At 39.3% G+C, this 20,242-nt stretch overlaps 1 protein-coding gene across 11 annotated transcripts in view; it reads right to left on the reverse strand.

Annotated features, from left to right (window-relative positions):
* CASK (calcium/calmodulin dependent serine protein kinase) overlaps positions 1–20,242 on the reverse strand; it is a 331,352-nt gene that overhangs the window by 19,353 nt on the left and 291,757 nt on the right. For 4 of the 11 annotated variants that reach the window (XM_084789620.1, XM_084789618.1, XM_084789617.1 and 1 more), the window contains 7 exons: positions 18,815–18,883; positions 16,203–16,271; positions 14,785–14,820; positions 13,037–13,233; positions 8,294–8,409; positions 1,360–1,440; positions 1,186–1,266 (listed from right to left, as the gene is read on the reverse strand). In XM_084789620.1, coding sequence (XP_084645746.1) covers positions 1,186–1,266; positions 1,360–1,440; positions 8,294–8,409; positions 13,037–13,233; positions 14,785–14,820; positions 16,203–16,271; positions 18,815–18,883 — 649 coding nt within the window. The remainder of the gene's footprint in view (positions 1–1,185; positions 1,267–1,359; positions 1,441–8,293; positions 8,410–13,036; positions 13,234–14,784; positions 14,821–16,202; positions 16,272–18,814; positions 18,884–20,242) is intronic. The other 7 variants (XM_084789619.1, XM_084789616.1, XM_084789614.1 and 4 more) reach the window with 5 other exon arrangements.

The following is a 20,242-nucleotide window of genomic DNA, read 5'->3' on the forward strand; positions in this document are numbered from 1 at the left end:
AACTGCAATACTTGTCAGCTTTTCTTCTGCTAATCTGTGGCCTTCTGAAGGCCCCTGGCTCTCTGGGGGTGTACACTGATCTTGTTCCTGAGCACCTAGCAGAAAGAAACCGGTTTTGACATTTTCTTCTGATGCTCTTTTTGGTTGGTTGGTTTGTTTGTTTTTGGAGGCATGGTCTTGAAATGGCTGGCCTCAAACTTGCAGGGGTTCTGTTGTTTCTGCCTCTTGAGTGCTAGATTATAGGCATGTGCTACCTTCCCTGGTTATTTCTGGAGCTCTCGGTTCATACTTCATTTGCTCTGCCTACCCCAAACAAAGACCTAACTTCTGGATAGTTTTTGGTATTGAAATGTTAACCTTTAGAATAATGATGTGAACATTATTATACTATATGGTAGGTCAGAGAGCTATGACTTAGCCACCATCTGCTTCATACACATACTCTTTTTTTTCTTTTGTTTTTTGAGACATGGTTTCTCTGTGTAATAGCCCTGGCTATCCTGGACTCGTTTATAGACCAGGCTGGCCTCGAACTCACAGAGATCCACCTGCCTCTGCCTCCTGAGCGCTGGGATTAAAGGTGTGCGCCATTGCACCCCGGCTCATACACATACTCTTGAACCATTTTCACAACTATGGAATTATTTCATTTCACAGCTGAGTAAATAAAAGAGGGCAAGAGGTTGACAATATGAAATAGATAAGCGGGGATGAAAAACATTACAGATTTGGATTTCTTATACTAAGCAACAGATAGTACATGGACTGGATTTTAAAAGTGATAAGAAGTCAATAATGTAAATAATGATTGGAGGAAACATGCTTGTATCAGAGAAAATTATAAAACTAAGGCTTTTAAAAAAAGAACATTTGTCTAGATAATGTTTATGACATACTGTTGGAAAAATTAGGTTATGAACAAAATGAATAAGGCCAATGCTGCAACTTCCCACAGTGTATATGTTTATATTAAGAGAAGCCTAGAAGGGGACTACAATGAATATTTATGGTACTTATTCTTGGAAAATTAGTCTAGAATTACCCTATTTTCTTCATTGCTTTTGTTTTAGATTTTTCAAATTTCCTATAGTAAACAGTTATTATTTATACAATTAGAATATACAATTACAATGATCAGAATGTGAGAGGAAAAAAAGCAATCAAAGAGAGTGATCCGTTGCTTACGTGGAATGGGGTATGCAAACCGGTCCGGGTGCTTTGTGATGAGGGTGTTTTTTATGTGTCTTCTTCCAACACCATGTGCACCTATGTGATTTTTGAAAAGAATGGGAAATTAACAACTAGCAATGACACTTGTAAATGGTTTGGAGGTAAGAATAAGCATACAGCTAAACTTACCTAATAAGACTAATGTTTTCCTTTTGAATGCTGGCAGTTTGACTACTTCTTCATAAGTGACGAGATCTAATTGATCAAACACTAAAACATAAAGATGTAGAAGAAAGGTAAGTTTATGGAATGGATATCTCATCGAGGTGAGTTATTTTATTGGAAAAACTAAGTTACAGTAACACCACAAATCCCGCCTTTGATATGCAGCTTACATAATTTATAGTGACATTATGGGAGAAAGTCTCATTTTTAAGCCCATGAAAATGCACTGGAGAGCCAGGAACAACCAAAGAGATGATGGGTACATGCATCAAAGTCCAATTCTAGAGGATGCCGCATTATTTTTTTTCATGCAGTATTCTAATAAATCATTTGAATTTACTCAGAACCACATGCTGTTCATATTTTCACAATTCTACGAAATCAGCAATGCTAAAAAGAAAACGTCTATGGGCAGCAACCAACACACGTAGAGAACAAGTGCAGCTGAAGTCAAGCGGGTGAGGGCCATCTGCAGGACTTCCAGAGATGGGTGAGAAATGCATGGTCACTCAGTTTTTAGTTACTGTCACTGCTCTTTTATTACTTAGGAATTGATGAAGGTGGCATATGAGAATCGATCAAAGCCAAGTTCTCGAAGGATTTTTACCAGGCTTTTAATTGAACATTTCATGAACTTTATTGTAACTCAGGTCTTGGGATTTTAAGCAGGGAAACATGCATTCCTGGCCCAGAAACCATGTCAGCCGTCAATTATGTAGGAAGCTATGTGATAAATCAGGATGAACAGGATGGAGATAATCATGGACAGTCTGAGCTTTTAGGAGGGCAGTATATTATAGACAGAGAAATAGTTGAAAAATGTGTTCCTGAAGCCCGCCTCTCAACAACACTATGATGAGAACAATTTCAAGTGATATGGGGAAGTTATACTGAATGGTCACTGCTACTGAATTTCAACAGGGTCTGATTCTCACACCCATCTGAAAATGCCCCTGAGAAGACTGAAATTGTACATCTGTGTTTCCTGCAATTCCTCGCCCCCACCCTAGTACACAGTGAAATTTCTTCTTAAAATATTGATTTGTCCCAGGATTTTTTTAGGGGGGGGGGAAATAATCCAGTGAAATGGATTCCATGGTTGAATCATGCAGAGAGCTTCTGCTCCCTGAAATAATATTGCTCAATGGTCTTGAGAATCAGCTCAGTTCTTAACACTTGTGATCTGCATAGTAGAAAAAAAAACCCAGAATAAAACAAAAAAACAAAACAAAACAAAAACCCCAAACCCTTATGATGCAAAATAAGCTACCATGGAATGCAATAGATCACAAACATATAAATGAACAAAAAGCGTCATTCTCAAAATATATCGAGAACGGAATATATTAAAATAAGGGTCAGTGCATATTAATGGGTCTTTGTGCATTTCTCTTTTTTTTGACAAATTGACTCTATAAAAGTTTAGTAAAAAAAAAAACCGTTAGACAATCTTCTCTAGCAATAGCTTATATTAGAGGAACATTTGCAGAATGGCATGACCACAAAATTAAAATGAACACGTGGTAGCGCTAGCTCGCTGTGCTGCAGTGGTAATGGAATGATGAGGAGTGTTCAAATAAAAGCAGGAGTGCTTCTGGCATTGCTTTCTGTCCCTACTGCCTTGAATAATATGCCCATCAAGGAAAAGTGTGCTGATGGGAAGAATGCATTAGCAAACTGATGTGTTTTAAGCTATGAAAACCATCAAGTGTTTTATGAAAGAGCAAGATGATGATGACACAAAGTTTCTGAAAGGGAGACATATCCCTCTCCCTCCACAGAGCCCTAGCTTGAGTCTTGCTTATTTATGTCTCTGTCATTTTCTAAAAGTACACGAGGTCGGGATTAACAATCAACACACCACAAATGAACAGGGAGGTTAAACATTAGAAGCGGAATCATGAATGAGTAGCACAAAAGGGTTAAATAAAATTGCCACACAGTCACAGGGTTGCAAAACAAGACTAAACAAACAAAACAAAACAGGATATTTCAAAACAAGAGATACAAGGAATATTAGAGGAACACGTAAAGAGACTGAACTTAAATTGCTTGGTGATGAAAGAAAAAGGATTTAATAAAATGAAATCATCAAAACCACAGAGGCATAGTCATTCAACAGGTTACTTACATGCACAGAGGCCATTGGGAGTGAGACAGCATGAAAAATGTACAGGGGTCATTGAAATATGACTTTTTATATATTAGTAAAATAAAAGTGTAATAGGTACAAAATAAACTTTATCATGCAATATTTTAAACACAAGGTAAATAAAACACATTAAGGAAAAAACTCATTTTTAATACAAATTCAATCGTACCCTTATATAAAAGCCGGTGGGTTTTATATGCTAGCATGTGTAGAGATGTTTTATGTGGTAATCATGAGGAGCCCTCTTTAGAGAGAGTAAGTGTAGGAACCTTTCACTTTTCACTTTGTGCATTCCTGTACTGTCTGCAATTTCTAGCTATGTGTTCCTATTAGCTTCTTATTATATTTTAGGTGCATACAACCAACCCAGAGCCTTGCACATGCTAATAAAGTACCCCACCACCAGGCTACACCTCCAGCCCTACTTTTATTATTAAAAAAAAACCCCAATGTCAGTGAGGTTCTAGGCCACTTTTCTTCAGGACAGTTTGTACTATCAAGCATAATTTAAACCTTAGTATATTATTGCAGACATCCTCTAAGTTTGTATGTACCCACATAAGCAGTATTCCCAAGACACTAAATACAACTGTTCTGATGTCTCACATTAAAAAAATGAATACAAAGTTTGTAATTTGTTAAAAAGTTTAAGTCAGTAAATTTCAACCAGAAGTGGCTTCTTGAAGTCTTGGGCTTAGGAAGCTCTGTGCTTCTAGAGCACGGGTCTAGCAGCTGACAGTGCTGTTTGCATCAGCTGCATGTGGCTAAAGGTCTCACGAGTTTGTAGAAACCATATTTCATGTAAATACTACATATACCACAATTCAATTTATTCCCAAGAATTCAGAAATATTGCCTGGCATACTTCGTTTGTATTTCTCTGATTTCCTGGTAAGCTACTTAATAACACTTAAGTATTTCAGCAACTGTATTAGAAAAAAAAAGGCAAGCTGTTAACATTGAATCCTTCCTCCATTAGAAGGGCTGTAAGTACACACACACAGACACACAGACACACAGACACACACACACATACCCTAAAAGACAAGACAAAATATCCCCAAACCTAATCAACCAACCAACCAACCAACCATCAAACAAAAAACCAAAACCAAAACTCCAGTTGAGAATGAATTTCTGCTAGTGGTACTGGCTCAGAGTGGATACTGCATGTCTGTAGTGGCAAGACAGCTAATGCTGTTGAGTGAAAAGAGGCAGGAGTATGTGGGTATCTCTGGGTACTAGGGAATAAAATGCCCATCCAAAAGGGACACTAGCAACCCACAGTCCCTAAGGAAGGAAGTAGCTTAATGATGTTGCATTCACAAATTTGCCAAGGGATGTTGAAAAAAAAAATCAAAGTTTTATGTTACATAACCTGATTTTTCAAATATCATAAAATTACTTAAATGCTGTGTATGAATGAAATTTATTTACACCACTGTATTTTGCAGGCTGCATAGTCTGAGTGGAATTCTGTTTTAACTAGATGTGGGGATTTTCTTGGTGACAGAACCCATAGATTTCTAGTCTTGGTGTTGTTGATTTAAGTCTCAACCCTTTATTTTCCTTGAAGATACAAGTACTTTTCAACTTTGATGATAAGACTTAGAACTGTCATCAACGTATGATGAACTGCAAAGGCTTAGAACAGGTAACAAAACCCATGACCTTATTTTGAATTACTGCACACTATAGGAAGGGCAAAGTTGCTGTATTTCATAGTCAGTTTCTGAAAGAAATCCTTGAGAAGTACAGTTTGATCTGTGAGCATCTGGCTACTGGTTGTTATGAAAGAATATACTATTTTCAAGTTGTCACAGCACCTGCCTTATCTAGATGGGGGCTAAGAGTATTTTACAGCAACTCTTTATATGGGCAATACGATAATTCATGAGGGAATCTCCTTCTAGCCAAAGCAGCCATCTGTCTCTGCTGACAGCCTGGTCTCTTGTAAAGCAATGATAAGCAATGGGTTTTTCTGGACTTTAGGATAAACAAGATGGAGACGGTCATCGATAAAGTAGAGGAATGCTGAAGAGATGTTGACAGAAAGGGATGCTAGGCTTAGTTATGAAAGTATATTGCAGACAGGCCAGGATAGAAGCTGGTCACCCTCTCCTGAGAGAGAAATTAAGGGGAGCTCATGACTTGGCAGGGGAAGGAACCCTGGCAGCAATATCCTGACTAGAGACTCCACACAAGCAGAGCCATAAAGGTTTAGAAAGAACAGTAGATGGCTATGCAAAGACCTTCTTGCCAAGGTGCTCAGACTCCTTGGAAGACAGCCAGATACACATGGACAGGCAGGACAACTCCTCAAGCATAACAAGGACTGATTGGATGTCTAGAAGAGGTCAACGATTAGGAAAACACTAAGGGCAACAACCAGTGCTGCCCCTCTGTCCCCTGTGCAACTAAGTTTACATCTCCTCACTTTGAATGTATGAGGACTTAGGCACATGGTCTGGGATAGTGGACTTCATTCAGGCCAAAGGATGGAGAAGAAAACAACTATATCCCATGGTCTAAAGCAAGGATACATACTTTTCAACCTGGACAGGCAGTGTTTCTTAGAGAGCTACAGCTTGAGGCACAGGGCATGGCAAGATTACTCAGATCTACCCCAAGGGTGCCTGTTTGCCAGACTGAGTGATGAAAGAAACCCATTGAGGTTTAGTATTAGAAAGGACCACCTTGACTGGCTAGTCTGACTGCTTGGTTTGAAGGCCTCAGCAAGCTAAGTGACCAAGTCCTACACTTCCTTTGGTGGACGAATGATCCTATCTCAGGCTGCCTACTAACTAGGCTGATAGTCACGTTTGTAGAAATAGTGGACACTGCCCCCCTGGGTATGATGGAAGAAGCACAGTGATGCCCCAGTGCTCCAAGAACAGAAAATGTGAGCCACAGGAAAAGAGAACAACTAGGTGTCAGATTGGATACTGATTCCCTGGCAAAATTCTCCAACAAATGATGTGACTAAGTCTTTGTCAACAATTGGAGAGGTGGAGTTTTCTGACCAGTTTGCTTAGTTACCCTTAGAGCTGAGATTTGAGTACTGATGTCTACATGCCTTCCAATTAGTAGAGTATAAAACTAACGGTACATTAGCAGATTTATCCAGTTATTTCTTTGCTTTTCTAGCTTTAATTAAATTGAGTGTCACCAGTATTTATATATCATTTAACACTGTACAAATGACAAGTTGAGCTAGATAATTTTCTCTTTCATTTTGATGCTAGGGATGGAACCCAAGGCCTTGTACATGCTAGGCAAGCACTTTGCTACTAAGATATATCCCCACTGATTAAGTTTTTTTTTTATTTAACTAATCTGATTTAGATTTAAGTAATCTCCCTGTGAGCTGGATCCATTGTGCTAGACTGGTGAAAGCAGACAGGAGAGCAGCCCTGGCAATAAGTGCTGATGTCTCAGGATTAAGCTGCCTTCTGCTGCTGATGCGCCGTTTTCCCAACAGCAGCACTTGAACACAGTGGTTTCTAGAGCCTGCTTAGATACTTGGCTTTCAATATTACTTTCCTTTGTGAAACTAACACAAAAGCCATTGTGAAGCTAGCGCACTGTGCAAGTACATAAGAAACAAACTATGTTTTGAATTGGGAATAAGAGTGTGTACAGTGGAACTGGTGGGAAGGGAATTATACTCATTTAATTGAGCCATTTCAACTTCATCCATGTAGGCATTCACACTCACTCTGGATTGTACAGCATTTCATAAATGATAATTCAGAAGTCCTAAATAACTTTTCCCAGTAAATGCTGAGGCATGCTAGAACACTGTGGAGAGAAAGCTGCATTCCAGATTTCTCAGAAGCACACTGAATTGTGTATGAATGTCTGGAGACACTCGATTTTGAGGGACCACATGTTTGATATTTTGGAGCTATTTCTGAAACCTTAAGAATCAATATAATGTCAACTTTTTATTTCTCAGGAAAAGTCCCTTATCAAAGGAGTCATTTGGAAAAGTCATTGAAATGACGTACACTACCACATAGCTTCTTTCAGCTTAAATGACATCCTGTGAGTCTTCTGGGAATTCAAGTGCAATAAATAACACATCATGCTTTCTTGGTATGCATTTCAGTTCTTCAACACAACAGTGAACCCCGTGATTCAGTTAAACACCAGCTTCCATACAAGGGGAAGGCAGGGCCTACGTAATGAGGACCTAGACAATGTTCTTGTGTTTTTAAGAACTTGAAAGTACAATGGGGGAAGGTGAGCAGTCACAGACACTGACTAACCTAAGTTAGTATCATCCATGTCACCTGTGCCCTTTCAAATCCGTTACAGAACCCTCTGTAGCATAGCCCTTCTGTGTACCTTTGTCCTTAATATACTGGTCATGGGTCTATAGCCAAGGACCAAATGGAGCTAGGATGGAGGGTCATCCTCTCAAGGGCAATCTCGGCCAGAGAGGAGAGAACCCCAGGGACTCAGCACATTGCCAAGCACTTGTTTCTCAAGGTAGGACTTAGCATGTGGGGCTTTTCATCACAGAGGAATACTACCTCCAAACGGCACCTTTATCCTATAAAGTAGAGCTCTGCCAAATAACTGGTTGGAGGCAAAGGTTCATAACGCATCTGCAAGTTGGTCAAGGTCTCATAGGATATCATGTTCTGGAAAGAGAACTCTGAAGAGCAAATGTAAATGCCGTATCTGCTTAGGTCTTGGAGCTGTTTAACCCGGCCTCAGAAACAGACATGCTTTTCCTACCTGCATTGTGCTTTGCCAAATATTTATCTTTGTACTGCTTCTTTTTCTTGCCAAACCAAGTACAGCTGGCCTGCTGCTCTTGTTTGGTCTTCTCCATGGCAATGCAAGCTACTCGCCTAGTACACAAAGAGAGGACGAAAAAGAGAAAGAGAGAAAGGGAGAAAGAAAGAAAGCAAGAAAGAAAAGAAAAGGCAGGAGGAAAGGAAGGAAGGAAGGAAGGAAGGAAGGAAGGAAGAAGGGAGAGAGAGAGAGAGAAAAAGAATCCAACAAAGTTAATGCATAGTTTTATGGTGAAAAAAGAGAAAAAAGTCATTTGGAGGCTACACAAAATAGCATGAATATTTCTCCTCAGGTCTTGAGATCATAAAGGGAGTTCTTTGACTTTTATGACAACTTCCTAGAAATGGTTTAGAGGCTTATGTTAAAATTGTTTGGTGTTCCTTAAGCCCACATTAGCTGATAATAAGGGTCAGAAGCCTCAACACGTGACTGAGATTCACGCTGATGATCAAGGGATTATGAGTCAAGGAAGGTCTGTTTTGCATCCTGGATTTGTTACTTATTAGCTTGTTATTTTAAGTGCTTAGTGTTAGGCATGTTTCTAGGAATTTTCCATGTATCAACCCAAGCAATCTTTCTGACAAACTCAATTACATCACAAATTGCACAAAAATTCTTAAAGTTTATAGTCTTGTCTTTCATATTTTATTGTATGAGAAATGATTTTTTTTTACTTCTCATAAGAAGGAGGAATCCAATCTCTTTTGTCTCCCTTATGGATACCCAGGTGTCCTAGCACGATTTACTGCAAAGTAAGAACGATTTACTGCAAAGTAAGAACGTTCCTCACTGCCGTGCAATGCAATTTGTTACATAAAAAGTAGCTGGTTAGGTATGGGAGTGCTTTAGGATTCTGTCTCTATAGGTGGTCTATCTGAGCATCTCTGAACTACTATACCTTAGTGGGCTTTGGTATTTGGTTAAGACCTTGTTCCTTGTTCAAGAACATCTTGGTTATCCCTGAACTTGTGCTTTTCCAGGCAAACTAGAAAGATAATTTATGTATGAATGCATGTATGCATGTAGGTATGTACTCATGCATGTGAGTATGTATGTATGTATGTATGTATGTATGTATGTATGTATGTATGTATAAGTTGAGTGTTAGGTATCCTCCTTATCCCTTTCCACCTATTCCTTTGAGGCAGGGTCTTTTTCTGACCCTGGTGCTCGTGTTTTCTTGGCTGAGCTGGAAATCAGCAGGCCTTAATGATGCTTCTGTCTTCACTTTCCTAGAAGTTAGGGTTATAGGGATACACCTGGCTTTTTATGTGGGTGCTGATATGAACTCTGGGATGCATGACTGCACAGCAAGTCCTCTTAGTTACTCAATGCATCATTTCTCAACGCAAACTTTCAAGTTATTTTTTCTTTTTTTTACATTTTAATTTATTATAAAGTTAGTTTGTCAATTTAAAAACTTGAAAATTTGGGTGGTATTTCATTGGTACTGGGAGGGATAGACATCTTGACAATATTGAGTCTTATTGTCCATTAATGCCTTAGTAAATTTTGTTTTAGTTTGAGACAGGTTCGCATGTATCTCAGGGTGGCCTCAGAGTCTCTATGTAGCCAAGGATGATTCTGAACTCCTGATGTTCTTGCCTGCACCTCCAAGTGCTGGGATTGCAAATGTATACCACCATGCCTGACATTTTGTTGTTGTTGTTTTTTCCGAAACAGGGTCTCTCTGTGTAGCCCTGGCTGTCCTGAACTTGCTTTGTAGACCAGGCTGGCCTTGAACTCACGGAGATCTGCCTGCCTCTGCCTCCCGAGTGCTGGGATTAAAGGCGTGGGCCACCATGCCCAGCTCTGACTTTTAAAAATAAAGACTTATTTATTTAATTTATGTATATGAGTACACTGTCTTCATGCACAGCAGAAGAGGGCATATCGGATCCTATTATAGATGGTTGTGAGCCACCTTGTGGTTGCTGGGAATTGAACTCAGGACTTCTGGAAGAGCAGTCAGTGCTCTTAACTGCTGAGCCATCTCTCCAGCCCAACATTTTTTTTTTTTAAAAACAAAGTTTCATGCAGCAAATGCTAGCCTCAAGTTCACTATGAAAATGAGGCTGGCTTTGAATTGATCCTCCGGCCTCCCCCTACCCAAATTCTGGGATTTACAGTTGTGAGACACCACTCCCAGTTCAAAACTCCCCTGAAGGCCTTGCACATGCTAGGGAAGCATTCTTCCACTGAGCTCGATCCCTAGCCTGGTCTCTGTAAACTAGAAACCAGTTGTTTTTCCTGTAGTTTCAGAAGAGTCTATTTGTTTTTTATTTTGTGAGAGGGTCTCTGTAGCTCAGGCTGGCCTGGATTTCACTATGTAGACTAGGTTATCCTTGAACTCCTGGAAATTTTCTGGCTTTAGTGTGGGGATTCAGATGGGTACTACAACACATGGATGGCTGAGTGGCTTTAAAAATCATGCTTCTATGTCTTTAGTATGGGCTATTTCCCTGTAAACAGGGAAATTAGAGTCGTAATCTGCTGCTGTTTCTTCTTCTACCTACTTTTTCCCTTTTTCTTTTCTTTTCTTTCTTTCTTTCTTTCTTTCTTTCTTTCTTTCTTTCTTTCTTTCTTTCTTTCTTTCTTTCTTTCTTTCTTTCTTTCTGTTTTTGAGACAGGGTCTCCTGCAGTTCAGGGTAGCCTTGAATTCACTATGTAGGCCAGACTGGCTTCAAACTCACAATCTTCCTGTCTCAATTTCCCGAGTGCTGGGATTACAAGTATATGCTACCATGGCCCAGCCTCTGTTTTTCTTATCTTGAGGGTACCAAGTTTTGTAGTCCTAACAATGTAGGGAAAGGTTCCTGACAGGTAAGCCTTGGGTCTTACTCTTGGTCCTCTGGCATAACAGCAAATGTCTTCTTGGTACTCTAAGGTTTTACTTAATGACTCAGATGAAAGGGTCTCAGAGAAGACCTGGCTGCTGAGCTCGCCAGTACCCTTTGAGCTATTCAGTGCTTTTAAGCTCATTAAAAAACAAAAATAAAAACAAAAAACAAAACAGACAAACAAAAAACCCAAAGGGGGGAAAAAGGCCTTTTTCTGCAGCATTTTCTTTGTAGTAGGAGGATTGATCTGCACAGCCTAGACCCCAGTAAAGACAAGGAGCAAATCGCTTCCACTGAAGCTTCTCCAGATTCCTGCAGAGGACTAAGAGCTCATGATTTATATAGCTGCTCTAACTAGGAAGAAACTGGGAATCTCTATAGTTATTGTTTTTGTTACCTTAAATGTTCTTCTCCAACAAAGTCTCCTGTACCCCAGGCTGGCCTCAAACTCTTTATAACCAAAGATGATCCTGAGCTTCTGATCAGCCTGTGTAAGCCTCCCAGGTGCTGGACTGCAGGCCTGCACCACCACACTTGCTTTATTCGGTGTTGAGAATCAAACCCAGGACTTCCCCAACTGATCTATTACATCCCCAGCCCACACATGATTATTCTGAATGCTTCTAACATATGACTGCTCTCTAGGAGACATTTTATGAACTGTGTCATGCACAGCAGCAGCATTGAAAAGACTTAGAAGTTGCTTTCCTCCTGCTTATGCGAAACTGTCTGCATAAGAGCAGACTGAAAGACAGTACCAGATGGCAGGCTGTAACTTCTCTGTTTGGGCCCACGTTCCCCCATGTGCCATGAAGGCATCCGAAGCCCTCATCCACTTTAAGACTCTAAATTTAGGACATTTTTGGGAAACATGAGAGAGTTGAAAGAGGCAATCAAGCCACAGAGATCAACCAAGAAAACTTTTAAAATAGTGAGAAGGACTGGTGGAAAAAAAATGGAAATATTTAGGGATCCACTACTTTTGGTTACTTTTAACTAAGTTCAAGTATTTTTGAGGGGTAAAAGGGGTGGAAGAATTCCAATTTTTGGCAGGTTAACCTCAGGCACTAAATTATCTTTTTTGATAGCAGACTCCTGGTAGATATTGAGCAAATATTAAGAGGGTGGATTATGGGCATTTAATAGGTGATACATATCCTCTCTTTCTCCCAGGTAAAAATGGGGTCTGAAATGCTTGTCTGACCTCATCCTGTTTCATAGCTTAAGCCTTTTAACAGACTGGGTCATCTTTCCCCTCTCTGTCTCTTGTTCTGTAATTGAGGCCCTGGGTATGCCAGGCAACTGCCTCTTTATGAGCCCCCCCCCCACCCAGAAATACCATTCTTAAAGAATGATAAGGCCAAGAAAAATCTCCTGATTGTCTTTTCTTCTAACAGTGGAACAGGCTGCATCTTTAAATACCCCGACTGACACTGAATCATGGCACTTAAAGATTTTTTTTCCCCCCCTGGTATTGAGTTAGGATGGCCATGAAAACATACAAGGGAGGTACATCCTGAAGAAAATGCCACTCCAAAAAGATGAGAATGGTTTGTAGGAGTTGAAGGCTCTGCCCAAATGATCTGAAGCTAGCTACTCAGTTTGTCTCCTCCCTCCTTTCCGTATACAGAAAGTGCACATCTAACTGGAACCGATATCTGAGTGTAAGCTGAAGATGGAGAGTTCTTGGACAACTGATTTTTGGATTTGATCTTAGAGAACTAGATTTTGTATAACAGTTAGCAAAGCAAAGGATTTATCTAGCAGCTTTTATAATGTGAAATTGAAAACTGGAAGGGATAGCTCTGTTTCAACATAAAACAACAACAACAAAAAAACATACCATTCCTGAAGTTCAGGAGAAGGAATAAGACCTGCAGTTCCATTTTTGGAGTTTTCCAGTTTACCCTGCCACCAGTTGTGGTCATCCTTACTAATAATCTGGATGATGTCACCAACTCGGAATCGGATGCCAGCTTCTTTGCAGGGGATGAGGTCATCCTTGGCTGGATCATATTCAAATTGTGCTCTTACATAGATCTATAAAACAGGAGTTTTGTAAGAAAGGAGGCCACAGGGACGTGAAGAAGAACAGTGAGCGCTACTCTAATAACCACACAGCAACATCTACAACACAAACAGGACATCAGATGATGAAAGCTGAAACGATGTATGGAGATAAGACATAAGAAACATCTACCACTAGAAACAGGGTGCCGCATCTGATGACTAGAGATTCATTTTTTGCTATTTATATTCGGAAGGAACACTTCAAATATTTATTGAATAAATTCTGCTTTTAGTAATAGGATAGGTATATAATTATAGAATGGTAAGTTCATCGATTTAAAAACTTGCTATGGCTCTGCTGATGTTGTCATGACCATGAGGCAACCTTTAAGGCACGGAGACTAGTACTCAGGGGAGGTTTTCATCTTAAAGTAGCAAGAACTCTGGGTTGGTATCTTGCTTTCATGACATTCGATGTCATGCTTTGATGACAACTGGCAGTGTGTCTATACACTGCAGACAAAGCTATATGGAACTCAAACAATATTAAAAAGTTCAAAATCCAGCTTTATTTCTTTAGAGGGATTTGAGGTATCTGTGCTTAACTCTTCTGGGAAAATAAAAGGTGAATCTAAACCCTTGTTTTGCCAATGTAACACTTGAAATCAGTACAGAGCATCAAAGCATGCATGATTCAAGGCCCCGAGCTTTATGGTGTATGAATTTAGGAGACATATTAGCAGACAGAGGTTATAACACAGAGGCGTCATATGAATGACTGGAATTCTAAGTGCTTTAAAATATAGCCAAGGTTGCCTCAGTTATGAAGTACTGAGACTAATCTATGGGCATAGTCTACCGATTGCTAATTTATACAGTTCTTACTTAAATCAGAGTTATTTATTTTTTTTAGTATTACATCTCAAGAAAAAAATCCCATGATTCTACATCTTGATAGAAAGTTTGAATATTCATATCTAAGTCACTGTAAAACCAACCTGTAGGCTTTGGAACTATTGTGTGCTACTTTTATTTTAACAATACAGCCCTTAAAATTAACAAATCTCTGCATTTGTACCTAAAAACCCAAGCTTTAAAAGTGCTGGCTGTTTGTATTTCTAAACTAGCACAGGCATATCGAGATGAAAGCCAAGTACTGATGCTCTTTCACTGTATGTAGCTTTTAGAGACATACAGGCAAACACAAATATAATTTTAACTCAGCTTTCAATGTCAGAAAAGTGCCTTAAAATGTTCATTAGGGCATGACTTTGAGTTATATTTAGAATTCTATGAATTCTATATGTACCAGAGGCAGGTAAGACTCCCTAAGACCAAACTCTTTACTGCCAGCAAAATATGATCAGGTTGAAATTACAATAACCATCACAGCTACAGAGATGTGAGAAAAAAATCTTTATAGAGAATTAGTCATGTATAATGTGTTAAAATGAAATGGTACAAGCTTTCAATGCTCAAATGTTATGGTCCAAAATGCAGACATTATGGAATGGAAAGGGTTAATAAAGGATCGGCTATTAGCTCAGTTTAGAGAAGTTTCTATAGAGGGTATCTATTCACCTGTCGTCCTTTTGGTTGGGTGGTTGATGGCAAGTCCTGTAGAATAAAGCCAACCCAGGAGAAAAATTTTCATTTACTTGTCAAGAGTACAAAGTAATTTGTGTGTTTCTGTTACAATATGGTTAAAAAATGAACTAGATTTAAGTTGTAAAGAGATCATATACATTATTACATTTCTTAGAAATGTTGAGTTATTAAAAAAAAAAATCAAACCCAGGCCATTTAGCAGCAAGCTGAAGAAAGCAGGTAAGTTGAAGCAGAGAGAAAATGTGTTCTTAAGAAACAACTCAGCATCTTCAACACAAAAGCCACTGCGGTTCAAAGAGCCCATTACAACCCCCCTGAGCACAAAAGAACGGTTGTCCTTTGCAACCTCATCACTGCAACCATTTCAACTTTTGAAAGTTTGAATGGCTCTATGGATTTTTACATGTTGATGGTAAAAAGGAATTCTTTGAGAACCTAGGCTCACATTGGAAACACAGTTATGAACAATTTTTCTCGCACAATTTCTCTTACTTAGATATTTGGGATATCATTCCATTTGAGATGATTGTTGAATGATTTATGATTTTACTTCATAAGAAAGTTGATATGTTCTTAAAGGGCAAATTAAAAATCAGAACAAAATGCAACTCTGCTGCGTTCTTAGAGGTCTCATAGTTGCAGCTGGGTGACAGGCAGCAGCAGCAGCAGCAGCAGCAGCAACTAGAGGAGATATTTGGCTAGCCCGAAAACCTGCAAACTGGTGCACTGAAATGCTTTGGTTTGTTGAAACAATCCTTTCTATAATCCAAAATGGAGAGTTCTGAAAAAAAATGCCAACTTTCCAAGTTCAAATTCAATATGTACTTTGTGTTAAAGATGTGATACCAGCGTGGCTTAAGTGCAGTTTGAAGCCAGTTCCTTTTGCTTTTCATATCCAGGCAAGGCTTAGAAGTCACAAAAATATGTGCACGTACCACAATAACAAGAGGGCACACCAATTCGTAAACTTAGATAGCGGAAACTAAAATATGTTGCTGATATCCCTTGGAATGGAAAATAGAAAGCCCAAGAACACCCAAATACTTATTCTGCTCAATCCCTTACCGTTGTTTTGTTAAATTAAAAAATTCTTGAAGAAATTTAAGCACATTTCTATTTGAGCAGTCATACATATTAGTGGGGTGGCAGAGGTATTTTTAGAACAACTATAGAAGTCTTGAACTATGTTTCTTCAAATGTGACTGTTTTTTTTTTTAAAGGAGAAGGAAATGTTGAGGAAAGTTTTCCAGGGGTAAACTGCACAGCTGCTGCAGTAGCCTTGTGCATCTGCAGAAGACAATCTTTCCACTGAACACATGTAACTAAACACTCATGGCAGGTGAGCACCAACAAAATCGTCACACTTGGCTGTGTGGAGCTAGAGTTCTTACCGAAACAGAATTGTTAGTGCTGCTATGACCATTAGCAGGGGACTGTCTGGAAGTGGAGGGGGAATCTCTCTGAAATAAGACACAAGGTTCATTAACACAGAGCACCAGCACAGAAACACATATTCACATCAACAGTCACAACCACAGTCTCGCGACCATTTCCTTTGAGGTTAATTTATAAAAGGTGTCATTCTGACTTACTTGCATGACTTCACAGAAGTATGAGAAAAGTTTTTTTTTCAGTTTAAAGATTCCCATATAATAATTGAGGGCTGTATTGTCATTCATTAATGATTATCTTTCTCCCGTATCCCAAATTCTACAATATTTGCTTTTTTTAAAAAATTGGGACCCCAGGAGAATGCTATTAAAACCCTATCAAATATCTCACGATGATACAAATTATAATACTATTATCTCGACTGATTAGTTTTGTATTGAAGAATTGGTTAGAGAATGGGGTTGAGAAGTAGTTAATGGTTTTTAGGTTCCACACTGTCAAGAATTACTAAATAACACCACTGAAAGTAAATGAACCTAAGAGAAAGAGTACATATGTTGTAATTACCTTGGACCTTTCTAGAAAAAAATATTACTAATCAGGTGAAAAGACAAAGCTGTACCAGAGAGCAACTTTGATTCTAGCAGACTGAGTAAGATAGTAACTCCAAGCAACAATGCTCTAATTCTGGCCACACACCCCAGAGCCACAGCACTCTCCCAGGAGCCACATTCCTGCACTCTCTGCTGTTCAACCCGCTCCGAATCCTTTCCAGGGTTCCACTCCTTCATGTCCAAGTCAACTTTAATGAAAACAGCTATCAGAAGAAGAAAGGAAGTGCTTTCAAACATTCCGTTTTTAGAGTTCTTCATGAACTTTTGCTCAAATGATATGTTTCTTTCTATAATACTGAAAGAAAACTTCTGGAACTTGTTAGGCTGAAATAGAATGCGATCCTTTAGAGGAACATTCTTAAACATTACTGAGTGGATAGAACTCTATTTGTTCCCCTCAGGGCCTCAAATCAGAAGGGCTAGGGGCTCGGGGAAGCAGATGTGAAGCCTTGCCCTAGCTAGGGAGAGACCAAGATGTGTACAAAAAAGTATGTTTATATGTTGGAGGTGAACAGAGCAAGAGGAGGGAATCATTATTTTTTCTAATATTCAAAGATATAGAATTTATATGTATAATAATGGTGTCTCCTTCAAACTAGTTCAGCTACTTGAAAAAAAGAATCTTGGATTAATAACTAACAACATCTTCTGGTGAGCACCCCTCTCCCAATCCAATCTAATTGTTCAGTTTCTTCAACACATGAGAAATAGTGTGAGGAACACCTATGGTTTTGGAATATTTAAATTATTTATAGAAAAATGTATGCATGCCGTTCTCTAAGAAACAAAATTTAATACTGTAAATCTTGAAGCTGGAGAAGTGCTGCATATTTTTTGAAATGTATTATTAATTGACATTCCATAGGAAGCCACCAAGAGGAGCCCAAGACCCAACAAAATAGACACTTCACTTGATCATGGCCCACTAACCGTCTATTTGAACCCTCTACTTGTTTTCCTGTGAAATTCAGAGTGCCACCACATACTTGCAAAATATAATTTCTCTTTCAAATTCTCTTAAGCACAAATCCAGTAGGTTAGCTACCAGCCCTTAAAAATCAGCTTTCGAAAATATACACTTCACACCTATTTCTTTGCAGTGGTAGGAACTGAACCCAGGGCCTCACACAGCTAGACAAACATTCTACCACTTAGCTATACCCCAAGCTCTTGTACTTCACGTTAACATACTTTGGAAGACCCACAGGAAAAAATTCTAAAAGAAGCTTCAATAAGTAACACTTGAGCTGAATGTGCTACAGCCAAAGAATGACACTCTTATGATAATTTATGTCCCCCAATACAGAAAGAAGAGTTTTTGACTATAATGAACAACATAAAACTGAAGAAAAAAAAAAGATGAGTTGAAAGAGTTCTAATTGCCGGAGGATTAAATTCTGTTTTAAGAAACTTGGGGACTGTTATTCTACAAAAGGATACTCGTTTAGGAGTCATTTAACATTTCAGATATGCAGATTTTTTTTTTTTTTTTACAAAGGTTGTAAAAGCCTATGTCCCTGCAGTGAAGTCAGTTACCAATTCTTCAGGGTCTTAATCCTCATCTTGAGACCTGTCACGCATTCAAACACCAATATCTCAACAGAAGTTGATCGCTTCTCAGATTCTTGGGAAGAAGAACCTACTTGTGGGATTTTGTAACAAGGGAAGTGAATGGACTTCCTGGAAATGCTGCTGTATTTTTTTTTTTTTTTTTGCCTCAGGGATTTCATTTTTTTTTCCTTATCAAGAGCTATGTTGTTGTAGCGTTTCTATATTTGGCTTAGATTTGGCTCCAAAAAGGCTGAAGATATTTGCATGGAAGCGAGGCTGAGGAGGTGGGTAGGACCTCCTCTGTTCCGTTATCTTCGTTGTAAAATTGGTGTGCAGTGATCTAACAGCACAGGCAGAAACAATTTCCCAGAAAGCAAAAACAGTCAGCCATCAGCAGACAGTTAGTTCAGAACTCAGGAGATGGGGAGGCCTGTTAGAATTATTACCTCACAGGACGAAGACTGAGTGCGGTAGCTTGGCACAATCTTGAAGGTGATACTCCCCCGCATTTCCCTCTGGGGGAAGAAAAGAGGAGAGTTCTCATGCAAACACATGTTGCACACAAAAACACACAGAAGAAGCCATTCAAAACACATAGGTGGGATCAGTACACACCCCCTGACAGTACCCAGCCCTAAAAAAAAAAGAAAGTCCTAATTAATTATAAGGCTGTAATAACCATTTAGGTTAGCCGGGCGTGGTGGCGCACGCCTATAATCCCAGCACTCAGGAGGCAGAGGCAGGCGGATCGCTGTGAGTTCGAAGCCAACCTGGTCTACAAAGCGGGTCCAGGACTGGCAAGGCTTCACAGAGAAACCCTGTCTCAAAAAACCAAAAAAACCAAACCAAAACAAAACAAAACAAAAAAAAAACCATTTAGGTTACCAGTAGAGGTTTCTGGGAAAGGTCTCTTGAAGTCAAGGCTGACTACCTTGTATCTGGCAATGAATAGTTTCATAGATCTCTGATGGTAGGAGTCAAAATGACATATCTTACAAACATGACTGTACACTGAACTGAACAAGAGCCTAAGGAATCACATACAATTCCTATTTCATATGCTCCTCTCTGATGCTATCTCCATAAAATTGCTTTTATATTTTTATGAACTCTGGCATTCTTTTCTATTACAGCAAGCCTGGGAGGCTTACTTCATGTCTAATAGGTATTCATCACACGGGAGGCTGCTGTACTGTAGTAGGAAGAAGGGACCCAAGGCATAAACGAAACGTTTCCCTCTGTTTGCTTCAACAAAAGACATAGAAGGGGTCTGTCAACGGATGTCAGTGCTGTTTATTGAAGGCCTAATTTCAGTACAGTTGTTTTTAAAAGTACAATCAATAATGGCCTGTCCCACAGTGATTTCCTTCCCTTGGTGCTGTAGAAAGACACACCTACAGCTGGCCATGACTCAGCTAAACAGGAAAGAGGTTTCTGATATTGCTTATGTCTGGAGCCTTTTGAGGTCAGTGAGAAACTAGTTCACACGAGTACATACCAGAAAGGTTTTTCTGTAAATATCTTGTTGGTAAGAAACGGACGAAGGATAAAAGTATGAAAGCCCACACTGTTAAAGGCAGGTAAAATGGTTCCAAATACCACCGCAGTTAAAACATTTTCCTAATTGTCAGTTTTGTTTTGTTTTTGTTTTTGTTTTGTTTTGTTGTTGTTGTTTTCCGAGACAGGGTTTCTCTGTGTAGCCTTGGCTGTCCTGGACTCACTTTGTAGACCAGGCTGGCCTCGAACTCTCAACGATCTGCCTGCCTCTGCCTTCCGAGTGCTGGGATTAAAAGGTGTGCGCCACCATGCCTGGCCTCTAACTGTCAGTATTTAATGAACATTGTACAAGTTCAACTTCACATAAATGGTGGCAT

Source organism: Acomys minous (assembly GCF_964271855.1).
Source record: "Acomys minous genome assembly, chromosome: 7".
Classification (NCBI taxonomy): domain Eukaryota; kingdom Metazoa; phylum Chordata; class Mammalia; order Rodentia; family Muridae; genus Acomys; species Acomys minous.